We start from the raw sequence: 12,364 nt of genomic DNA on the forward strand, positions 1-12,364 counted from the left end.
TATCATTCTATCTTCTTGCGGAGGTGTTTTTCTCGATCTTTTTGTTCTGGGCACATTTAAATCTGTGTTATTGCGTCTGACATGTTGCACTGCATTGTATACCATAGTTTTTGAACAATTTAAATGTTCTGCTATCCTTCGGTATAGCCAACCATGCTCGACAACAAACTTCATGATAATTTTTCGTAGTGTTGGATCGCAACTTTTATTTTTACCCATTTTTCTTAAAAATATTTTTCAAAACTTAAAATAAATATCGGGATTGCCGCCAAAACTACCACGAAACAATAAGAGAAGAAGTAAAAAAGTATTGAGATTCAAATTTTGAAAATAGAACGCAATATCTCAGTGTCCCTAATTAAATGGCCAGCCAGCATTATTTGAACAAATAGCACTACGATAATCTATCAGCTATACTGTAAAGAGGTTTAATGTTTAAGAAGTTGTTATTGTTTGTATAATCGGGCACATAAATGACTAATTATACTTACATGTAAGAGATATGGAATATGGTTTAGACTCGTTGGAAAATAAAAAATAAATTCACAATTCGCTTTAACCAAAGAGTGTCCCTAATTAGTTGACCACGACTATATCTAAAATTTATATATATACGACCACGTATATATATAAATTTGACTTTGATCAAATAGTGATACTATTTGTTACTAAATTTGGTAGTACTTGACGTTTTAATATTTAACGTTTTGGAATACTAACTTGAAGATAGTCTAGTATGAAGTACGTACATTGTACAGATGGGTTGTTTATGGTTTAAAAGTTTCGACTAGTTGAAACATCGTTCAATCATTGACTAAATAATTTACAAATATAAACGTTTGATTATAATTTCAAATTTTGTATCAAATAGTAAAACGTTTACTAACATATATTATTATATCTAAAATTTATGAAATTGCTGATAGAGTATGATAGTTCAATTCAAAAAGATTTCCGCTTTTGTTGATACCATAGTCGATAGACTAAGATGTAGTCTGTTGTTTAAAAGTCAAAGTCACTTTCAAAACGAAGTTAACACCAATGCATAATACGTAGCCAAATCAAGACCGTCAAACTTAAATCTAGTTTCAAGAGTGGTATTAGACGGCGCTCAAGACGACTTTGTGACTTTAGATACGTATTAGAATATGGACCTTGGTGTTTTTTATTCTTCTTCTTTAATACAATTAATTCCCTTCAGTCAGAAAAGGCACCTGACAAGACGGAACAGGGTCCGGACAGCGAAGGACTAATTCTGATGACGTCATTGGTGACTTCATGTATCCGCGGCTTGCACCACTGTACGTCAAAGTTACAATGCCTCGAGATATTACAGCTTTTGTGCAAAAACTCATCTTCTGAAGTCATTTTGGACCGAATATTACCTTACATTGTAAGTAAAATATCTTCAACTCAATAATGGTCTTTATTAGAAAAGCAATTAAAGCTTTGGCTTAAGCATACTCAACAGATAGGGTCAGTAAAATTTTAGTTGATAGACTTAAATACCGATGTAACAGACTCAGTAATGTATCTATAGACAATTTTTTAAATTCTATGTTCTCCACATAATGTATACAAAATATTGTAAATACTATTTTAAAGTAAGTCTGAAGTTTCTTGCCCATTCTCCGTATGGTTTAATAAAAAAATAGCTATCGCGGAATATGCTTAAAAGGTGTATTAAAAATATCTAAAGCCGTCATCCTGCATCATCAGCACACCCCACATCACACCCTCGCTTTCACACATTTTTTTGTTGCTTTTGCTTTCGTAAATGATTGAAACTTTATGTATATATTATGCCTTTTTTATATACAGGGTGGCCAAGAGTAGTCCAGATAGCTGCGAAAAATTGTTTTACGTGATGAGGTCCTTAAACTCGACCCCAGCAGAGTTATCATTTATTTTGCATTTTCATAAGATGCAGTTGATGACCCCATCTAACCCCTAGTTGCGTTTGATCCACGACTTTTTGCCCACCCTGTATAGTCTGTTACATAATTTTTGGCTATGTGTTTAATATATATTTTCATTTAACAGTGAGTTCAATTTCAGATATACCTCTCCCACGCCCCCGAAGCACGCGTCCGCGCCGCCGCGGTATGCTGTGTAACACGATGCGTGTCATGTGTGGAGTCCCTCCCACCTCAAGATTGCAATGTGTTCCCCGAGTACATCTTACCAGAACTCGCTCCAAGGGCCTCCGACCCCGCCCTGCCTGTGAGAATTGCGTACGCTAATAATATTGGTAAGTACGTATATGAACGAATTTTTTATTACCAGTTTTTAGAAATCTTCCTGTGTTAGTTATTTGCTGTTATTATTTTCTTCGTTCCAACAAAAATATGTATTTAAAGTGTGTATTCTCGGATGCTTAGCAGACCCATGTGACTTCTTTAATACAAAGAATCCCCTCGTGAGTTGTGTGTTGGGATAATGCGGGCTACTCGATTGTGAGGCAGTTGTAATGTTATTTTCACACATGTATATCCTTTCTGAAACATATTTTATGTTTGTGATTGTCGTCTTTGTTACATGTGTGTTGTTTATAATTAAAAATAGCCTTTTAAAGAATATCACTTTTAAGTGTAAATTTCACGTGTATTGGAATTTGTCAATGAAAATCCAAAATCACAAGTTCAACGTTTTTCACAATACATTAATTTTTAATTATGAAAGTTTAACACATGTAGCAATAGATGTGCTGAAAATTTTAAATTTTTGCTTCATATTAAACCATTGTTATTGTACGAGCCAAGTCTGTACATTTTGCTCACTCAGGCTTCCTTAGTTTTATAAGCGTGATGATCCCTATGTACGTGCCAAGGCTCGCACATTTGGCTCATTTACAAGGATGACGATTTCCTATGTTTGTACGTGCCATGGCTGTACATATCGATCACTTATAAGCTTGACGATTTCCCAAATAATCGGAGTTACGCCCCGAGAGTATTGCCAGACGAAGGCACTCTCTTCTAAATTACAGTTATTCGTTTCATAGCAATTAACTTAATCATGGGAGTTACACCCCGAGAGTATAGCCAGACATAGGCACTCTCTTCTACATTACAGTTATTCGTTTCATAGCAATTAACTTAATCATGGGAGTTACACCCCGAGAGTATAGCCAGACGTAGGCACTCTCTTCTACATTACAGTTATTCGTTTCATAGCAATTAACTTAATCATGGGAGTTACACCCCGAGAGTATAACCAGACGTAGGCACTCTCTTCTACATTACAGTTATTCGTTTTATAGCAATTAACTTAATCATGGGAGTAACACCCCGAGAGTATAGCCAGACGTAGGCACTCTCTTCTACATTACAGTTATTCGTGTCATAGAAATTAACTTAATCATGGGAGTTACGCCCCGAGAGCATAGCCAGACGTAGGCACTCTCTTCTACATTACAGTTATTCGTGTCATATAAATTAACTTAATCATGGGAGTTACACCCCGAGAGTATAGCCAGACGTAGGTACTCTTTTCTACATTACAGTTATTCGTGTCATAGAAATTAACTTAATCATGGGAGTTACACCCCGAGAGCATAGCCAGACGTAGACACTCTCTTATATATTACAGTTATTCGTTTCATAACGATTAACTAAATCATGGGGGTAAAACCCTGTAAATATGCTATTGTAATACGCGAGTGGTTAATATAGAGTAAATCAATAAACCTCTATTATTTAAAGCATCCCGTTGACTCAGGAATCGTACAGTTATTATAGCCGAATAGAAGATTGAAGCCAACAATTTGGACCCACATAAATTGTTGGCTTCAATGTTTTGTGGTACTTTAGATGGGATCCGTTCCTTTGGTAATTTCCAATTCAGAGATAGCTCTATTGAACACATGTCGTAGATTTTTAAATTTAAGACATGCCGGTATCCTCATGATGTTTTCCTTCACCGTAAAGTCTATTGCTGGGACCTATGACCTCATGGTTGATAGCCGCACGCTGACGTCACAACGCCAACACTGCTCTCGCGATTATTGATAGTCTGTGAATTGATTGTCATTCCATAAACGTTCTTATATAGAGTACGAGGCACAGATTAGGGTCTGCTTCAGGTTCGGCTTAGCTGGAATTATGACGTCTGTGAGCCAAAAGCATTTTTAAGTAACTTACATATGCTTGCCAGACTTGGAAATGTATGGATAATATAAAAGAAAAGTCAGATCTTTTTAAAGGGGCCTATAACGGAGACGCGGTAGCGGTAGAGAAGAGAAGAAGCAGTACTAAAGTTACTGATGCCCTAAACTGTACTCTGAAGCTTAAATGGAGATGGGCTGGGGATGTATCAAGACAGTTCATCGATGGACCATAAGGCGACTCGGTGGGGAAACTCTATTGGGAAAAGATACCGAGGAAAACCGCTTACGTGATGGACGGATGACATTATCAAAACGCTGGCTCGAGCAGAATGCCTTCCCCTGTCAGAGATACCTGGAGATACTTGAAGGAGGTTTTCACCTGTGGACCCCCTGTTCTTGCAAACTAATTAGAGAATATATATTACTTGGTACCGATAACACAGTGGTGTTGGAGGCGAAAGCTAAGAATACCGAAGACTGCGAAGCTGACCAAAACATTTATTCTGACCCAACTCCGCATCTCTACCTCTCGCTACGCGCTTGTCTACCGTATGGCTACAGTGAGAGTAGAGGCGATGAGAAGTCGGAGGTACTGATCGTGTTTAATAACACAGAAGACAAAAGATCAGATTTACCAACCAGATGAAAAGACCCATCGCCCTCAAAACTATACACTGTTATGAGAGGCGCTGGAGAGGTGAAAACCGCTTATCCGCTCCAGATGTTTTCTTGCTGACCACGACGCGCAGACATGAGCTACCGACTGAAGACTAGAGTACTGAGTACAAATAAATGTTTGTGTATTTTATTTTTAATATATTAGGATTATGTTTAATCAACTGATTTTGCAAGAAAAACGTGACAACGTCTTATAAATCGATGGACCTGGTTGCACGCACGAAAAAAACATGACTCATGCGGCGTTACTTCGCTCTGAGGCGGTCCAATTAAGGCTTGAAGTGCAAGCGAGAGCGCGGTACGAGCGACAAAGAGGCACAATAGGCCTCCGCGTTCGTTCGTATATCTGTCTCACTCTCTCTAAAAAAAAATTTACCAAATTGTATTTGCGTACAAATAAATGTAACTTGATCAATACAATTGTGATTTTCATTTACCTACATCTCTATATCCATACAAAATATGTATCAAACAAAGAAAAATAAAATTTTCTTTTGAAAAATCAACCATTACGGATTCCAATCAGTATTTTCTTATGACGTTGTCACGTTCAACTATCGTCAGTAAACCGACTTTACATATAACTGATTTTTTATTATATGGGAGACGGTCACTACTACTTATACTCCGAAAATGAAAGTATTGCGTAATTTTCAGCTAAACTAGCGGAAACTGCTGTACGGTTTTTGGATCAAACACAAAATATGATTGATAAAGAAGCTGCCAATATTAACTATGAGACTGAGTTATCAGCTTTACATGAAATGGTAAGTTTCAACTTAATCAATAATAAGTTGTTCTAATTTAAATTTATATGAAAATTTGTATTTTCGTGAAATTTGGTTGGTTATTTTCTGTTCATTCATCGCAGTAACATTATAATTTTGATATGGCAACAATTATGTCACATTTTTTTTATTATTCTATACGAAACTGTTTTTTTTTGGGAATCGAGATTTTTTGAAAAAAAAAATGTTTTTTTTTCAGGTTCGTTCAACTGTCTCCTATTTACTAACGGATTCTCAAGCGGTCATCAAACGTGCGTTGGTCGAAAATGGCATTACAAAGTTATGTGTTTTCTTTGGAAAGCAGAAAGGTAAACCAACTACAAATAAACCAGTGGCGCTACAACGTTATAATAATAATAATTTATTGCAAGAATATGGTACAATATTAAGTTCGCATATTCTGCCATATGGCGTGCAAATTTATCTTTAAAGGAGTTTTACATTTTATATAAGTCATATGAATTGGTCAATTCTTATATTATTTGTATCGTATATATCATATCAAATGTTATTAAATTTATAACAACTACAGTGTCTCACGCAAATAATCATTTATTTAGTAATACATTTTTTCCAAAAGTAGTACACCAAATCGATTTTTAAAGACTCTAGTCGGAAGATTTTTTAATTCTTTTGGTAAATTATTGTTACTTAATATACTGATACGAAGACTGTAACATCGGGCTCAAGTCATGCTCTCATTTTGGAAGGTCATGAAAGTGACGCCGAACAATTACTCCACCCCTGTCTTCGGCTTGGGTGGCGGTAAAATTTATAGAGGCTTTACAACAATTTATAGAGGCATTAGAACAAACAGACAGCTGCAAACCACATTTCATAAAACTAAACATTATCACTCTACCCTCATTATACATATTGGAAATCTGTAAATTTGCCCATACACACAAAGAATTTTACACCACACGCGAAGACATACATACAAGATATACACTTCGACACAAAAAACGCCTAAACCTACCATCTTCCCGATTACAAATACATGCATCAAGCCCACTAGTCATGTCAATCAAAATTTATAATAAACTACCTGAGACACTAAGAAATGAAAAAAATAATACATATATTTACAAACAAACTAAAAAAACTTCTTATACGTAAATGTTATTATAGCGTTAATGAGTACCTAGAAGTTAAAAATATAGCTTAATTTCATGATTATTAATCCCTAAATATTCAAAATTAAATTAAAAAAATATTATTCTATGTGATTGGTACTAGCCTGGAGTGTGAAGTTTTTATGTGCTATTTTGTTGCTATTAGTTATTTTATATGTTTTTGTAATGCCTTAGTTTGCTGTGCCCTAACAGGGTCCATAATATTGTACCTAGCTTTAAGCCTCATAAACATCTTTTGTAACGTTATGGAATGCAAATAAATACATGAATACAACTTGATCGGTTCAGTTAGTAGGGTAACGGCCTCGGGGTCCGCTCCACTCCGCCGGTAACTATATGTTCCTCTAAATTTTTCTGGGTTAAGGTGTAACATATCCAAAAATATCAGGTTCTGCTGGATACAAATATCTCTTAGAGGTAACAAAATGTTTGATCTACTCTCTCTATTAGTGAACGCAGCCATACAAAAGGTGTTTTTCCTAAACAATTCCAGATTGTTTTTTGGCACAGCCGATTTCTCCCCATGTCTACTTCTTACTTCGACTTAAAAATATATATGTTTCTGTGCACGAATTAGGTGTGTTCCTCAGATTTCTGTTTCATGGTCTTTTGTTTTTCTAATAGGCAAGTGATCAGCCTTCTGTGACTGACACATAGGCGACTTTTTGGGTCCAGTTCAAACAATTTGTGTGACTCAAAACTTGGAGATTAAAAACAGTAGACTTTCTTGCCAGTTCTTCTTGCCCGCTCTACGCGCTTGATATAAATGTAAATTTAGAATCAATTTCACATCTTTTCTGTTAAGTATACTTGGTTACCTATATGAATAAAGTTATTTTGAGTTTTGAGTTTCCTCCACTGTACGAGCGAGTGTTAAACTGCGTACATAGAAGGTACACTGCTGCACAGACGGGGATCGAACCTACGACTGCCCCAACGTCATCACCCATTTTAAATTATCATTTTGATACGACTGGGTTTCGGAGAAATTTGAGAAATACATACATCACGCCTTAATCCTTGTGTAAAGGTGCTTTTTCATGAACAATATTGTGTTAAGTCTAACATAGAATATAATATTGCTTATGAAATAAGATAAGACAACCCAGAAATTTAGACGGAATATTTCGAGCTGACCATGATGTAAAAGTAATATTGTGTTCTATAAGCCAAAGGACTGACACATTTTATTGTCTGTTTCATTTATTTTTGTTTATATACCTACCTACATATATCTAATGGAGAAATTTGGGATATACATAACGATATATTCACGAAATGGTAAGATAATGGTTCATATATTATTTTAGCAAACGACGTAATCCTCTCACACATGGTAACATTCTTAAACGACAAGGAAGAGGCAGCTCTTCGCGGGTGCTTCTTTGAAAGAGTCGTAGGTGTTGCAGCGTATGTTGGGCATCACGCCTCGCCCATTTTATTACCGTTGTTACAACAGGTACGTAGCTTTGCACATGGCGACATCGCAATGCCAATCCATTTTTTTGTATTTCTTTGTGAATCTCTTCTACATTTTAATGTTTATGCCTTTCTTTTTAAATACCTGCTAGTTCTTTATAAATAAGACAAAAGTAAATGACGTTCTTCCGTGCTTTTTAAAAACTCTCGTCTGGAATTATGATAGAGTACTACCAGTTCTTGACATCCTCAACATTGTATAAACAGCAAAGGAATGGAACTCCTTCAATCTTCCCTAATCAGAATAATATGGGTTCATTCATGCTAAATAGGCCTGGACAGGCATGGTCACCTATAGCGCGCAGCTCTCCACATTACGTGGGATTGTGGACAAGTCTGTCTAGTTCTGTATAACAACAGAACTTCAAAAACAAAATATAACTGTCTAAGTCAGACAACTTGACCATGAAACTGGTAGCTAAAGAAAAAATGTTTTTCGACGAACTCAGGGTTAAAAGACTGCTCTATGCTTTAGCTATCAAATGTGTACGCAAGTAGTATTTATTGACTGAAAACATTTTCTCTGTAAATAAAGAATTTAATGGTGGACCCAGGAATTTTGGTTTTATATTTCAGGGGCTAACAGACCCGTCCGAGTGGATTATAGCCAAAGCCATACGTGCAAGCAGTAGTCTTGCTGAACTAGGGTTACTACCGAAACAGGCACTTTGTTCGTTACTAGCTGAGAGTGCGGTGTATTTGGCACATCCTAACTTATGGGTAAGCAATAAGTAATATTTTGATTCGAGTTTTACTAAAGTGATCGCCTTGGAATGCTCTGAACTTTAATAGTGATTCTAATTTCTATATAAATTCATTAAAAATCATTTTAGAAAAAGAATATTGAAATACCTATATCGGTATATTTACATATATGTTTAATAATTTTTAGACAAGATACTTGAGAGTGATTTTTCAAAATAATTATTAGATATCTTACAGGCAAATGATTTCTACGCAGTTTGCGGGTAGTTACATTTTAAATATATTTTTAAGAACATATACAAGTAAAGTTTTTTTGTCTTTTGTTAAAATAGCTTTTACACTTGTTGAACGTCGGAAAAAATTTAAAATTTAGAATTATGTAAATAACTATAAGTTTTAAAAATAATACATAGCTATAATCCGTTCAAAAAGTATTTTTCTTAAAGTTTTTGTTTTTAATTTAGTACGGTTATGGTACGAAATAATAACATAATGACAGTATAAAGATTTCGTATTCAGCTAAATCTTTGAAACTACCCGCATTTTTATTTTCGTAGATTCGTCACGAAGTATGCGGATTGGTATCGTGTGTGGCAAATCTCCTTAACCCAATCGATGTCAACTGCAAGATACTGCCTTTGGTGTGGCCACACCTCAAACATAAATTAATACAGGTAAATTCCGATGTAAACATACAAAAACCAACCTAATTGCTAAGTCTCCGGTCAACCTTTAAGGCGGAGGCTTTAAAAAAATTAGGTTTAGTTGGAGTCATAAATTCAAATTTTGTACTGCAACGTCTAATAAATCGATGAACGACACGCCGGCTGCACGCACGAGAAAGCGTGACTCATTGTCCCGTTACGCTAATTGTACGCTTACGCCGCATCTATCTCTTTGATTGATCTATACGTCCGAGGATTTACTTTTGTAAACATACAAAATAGTGATAATTCAATAAAAATGCTTCAATTTTATTCATAAAAGAATGCAATCATTTTATCAATGAGGTCAATTTGTTATGAGGTCACGTTAAACTATGGTCCGTAAACCGTAGATACAGATAATCATTATTTTTAAATTCCAGAGATACACTATAATAATCTTGACTGTAGCTCGTGAAAAAATATACATTTCGAGGTTAAAAAGTTACATGTGTATAAAATATTATGTTATAGTTATTAAAAGGCCGGCAACGCATTCGCGAGCCCTCTGAGAATTGAGTGTCCATGGGCGGCGGTAGCACTTAACATCAGATCTTCTGCCCGTTTGCCTGTTGCTCCTGTTCTATAAAAAAAACATTGCTGAAAAAATCAATCAAATGAGCTGTCAATAGAATTAGTAATTTTGCTAGTAAATACTCCTGTTTATAGGTAGAAAGAGCCGAATTGCTGCTGGAAAGCTTGGCTGAACCTATACCAAGGAAGGTTTTAGACGCAGTACTACGACATGGAGACGTTGATAGACTGGTCCAGACACTTAGGGAGAGAAAAAACGCTCGGTTACGGGTAAGTTGTGTATTGGAACTTTTCTATATCATAGACAAACTCTACGGATTTTTGGTCGATATTTTTTTTTTGACAATGTACAGCCTCTATAATTTTGACAATTAGAAATATATTTTAAGTCTAGTTTTTAATTATATGACCGCTTATAGGGCCCACTCTTATTTTTGCGCTAGGCCATATATGTCTTTACTAACTTTCTGTACATTATTTAAAAAGTCTGCAATGAAAATATAAATATTTTAATACGCAGGTTAAAGTAATGACAACCAAATGTATATATTTATTCAGCTTTTAATTGATAGTCACAAAAAAATTGTTTCAATTGAATCAAATGTTGGAAGTCCAATAAAAAATTGTTAAAAACTAGGGTAAATTTAGAATTAGAAAAGATCTAACCTGCATTAGTTTTGGGGTTTTGATTATTACATTATATACATTGTTTTTTTGAGCTATTTTGTTTACTATTTTAAGTGACCATAACTTAAAACAGATCCTGCCATATTAATTTCAGTTCAGAAATGTAAATTATGTATTTTAAACAATATTTTACACAGTATCCAAAAGACACAAATCGAGAATTACAGAAAGCGCGCGAAACTGCAACGAACGAACGTAATCACCATATTAACCTCTTGATTGAATGAAGGTGTTATGTTTGGGACTTAACACCTTCATCACGGAGAATAAGGTCGCTTTATTCGAACATAGTAAGCGCAGTGGTTATGTTCGTACATATCACCTTCTTCAACGTATAAGAAGTAAAGTTTTTACTTTTTTTTGGGAGAGGGTGATATGTATACATACCTCTTTCATCGTCTATAAGTTTTAAAATAAACGAAACATAACACCTTTTTCAAATTTTATTTCCAAAAATAAGCTTTATTTAGACCCTTAGACTTGTCTGACGGAACTGAACTGAAATATCGACATTCAATTAACTGTCTAGAGATTCAATTAACTCTCTGATCTAACTACTTAACTGCTACATATATATGTCGCTTAGAAATCGTTCAATTAACAGACTCCAGATGTTTTAAATAGTTTTTCTGGGACAAGCTCAGTAGTTTTTTCCTTACTAGAAGAAAGAAATGGTTTAGCAATAAAGCCGTTAATAAATCCTTTCTCTCGTTTTTGTATGCGCATTTTTTATCTTAAATATTTCAGGTGAAACAAGGAATGATACCACAGTACTCGGAAATGGGACAGCAGTTAAAGAACCTGTTTAGAAGATTGAGTTCTGATGGTGAGTCTGTAGTACTGTTTCTGTTTGACCCAAATATTTAAATTCGAGTTGAGTTCAAACCAAACCACTCTTTCAAGAAAAGAGCGTACCAATTCTTAAAAGACCAGCAACGCTTGCGAGGCTTCTGTCCAGAGTGTCCATGGGCGGCGTTTCACTTATCATATGAGCCTCCTGCCCATTTGCCTCCTGTTAAATGTAATATAAATATTCATTCGCATAAAAAAAAAATGTATTTTTGAGTAAATTATTAGTGTCTTAAAAATAATATTCAGTGTGTTTTACATTTTAGTATCTTACTGAATAATTCTAGTTTATCAAAAGTTGGATACAATTTAACTGAGATATATTGTCATACAGGTATGACGGAACACGTGGAGAACCAGCTTCTAGCGATGAGTGCCCATTTAATTAAAATACAAGGTTCAGCGACTCAAGTAAGTTTATTTAATATTCGCATTTAACATTTCCTCGAACGGTGAAGGAAAACATCGTGATGAATGAAACCGGCTTGGCTTAGACAAAAAAAGCCGACGTGTGTCAGGCACAGAAGGCTGATCACCAACTTGCCTATTAGATTGAAAAATGATGACGAAACAGATACAGACATATGAGGATAGTTATCATTTCTTTACACAGATTTTTTTTCGAGTAATGTACAAATTCAATTGATTTTTTCATAAAAGCTGACTTCTATTGGTCACGTAATCTTCTTTATATAT

General features: G+C 35.0%; 1 protein-coding gene across 1 annotated transcript in view; it reads left to right on the forward strand.

The window, feature by feature from the left end:
• Window positions 1-12,364, forward strand: part of LOC123706944 (phosphoinositide 3-kinase regulatory subunit 4) — a 33,721-nt gene that overhangs the window by 6,927 nt on the left and 14,430 nt on the right. The window contains exons 8-17 of the mRNA XM_045656599.1: window positions 1,202-1,393; window positions 2,059-2,251; window positions 5,444-5,553; window positions 5,774-5,882; window positions 8,021-8,169; window positions 8,766-8,909; window positions 9,452-9,568; window positions 10,268-10,402; window positions 11,567-11,645; window positions 12,003-12,079. Coding sequence (XP_045512555.1) covers window positions 1,202-1,393; window positions 2,059-2,251; window positions 5,444-5,553; window positions 5,774-5,882; window positions 8,021-8,169; window positions 8,766-8,909; window positions 9,452-9,568; window positions 10,268-10,402; window positions 11,567-11,645; window positions 12,003-12,079 — 1,305 coding nt within the window. The remainder of the gene's footprint in view (window positions 1-1,201; window positions 1,394-2,058; window positions 2,252-5,443; window positions 5,554-5,773; window positions 5,883-8,020; window positions 8,170-8,765; window positions 8,910-9,451; window positions 9,569-10,267; window positions 10,403-11,566; window positions 11,646-12,002; window positions 12,080-12,364) is intronic.

Source organism: Pieris brassicae, chromosome 3 (genome assembly GCF_905147105.1).
Source record: "Pieris brassicae chromosome 3, ilPieBrab1.1, whole genome shotgun sequence".
NCBI lineage: Eukaryota > Metazoa > Arthropoda > Insecta > Lepidoptera > Pieridae > Pieris > Pieris brassicae.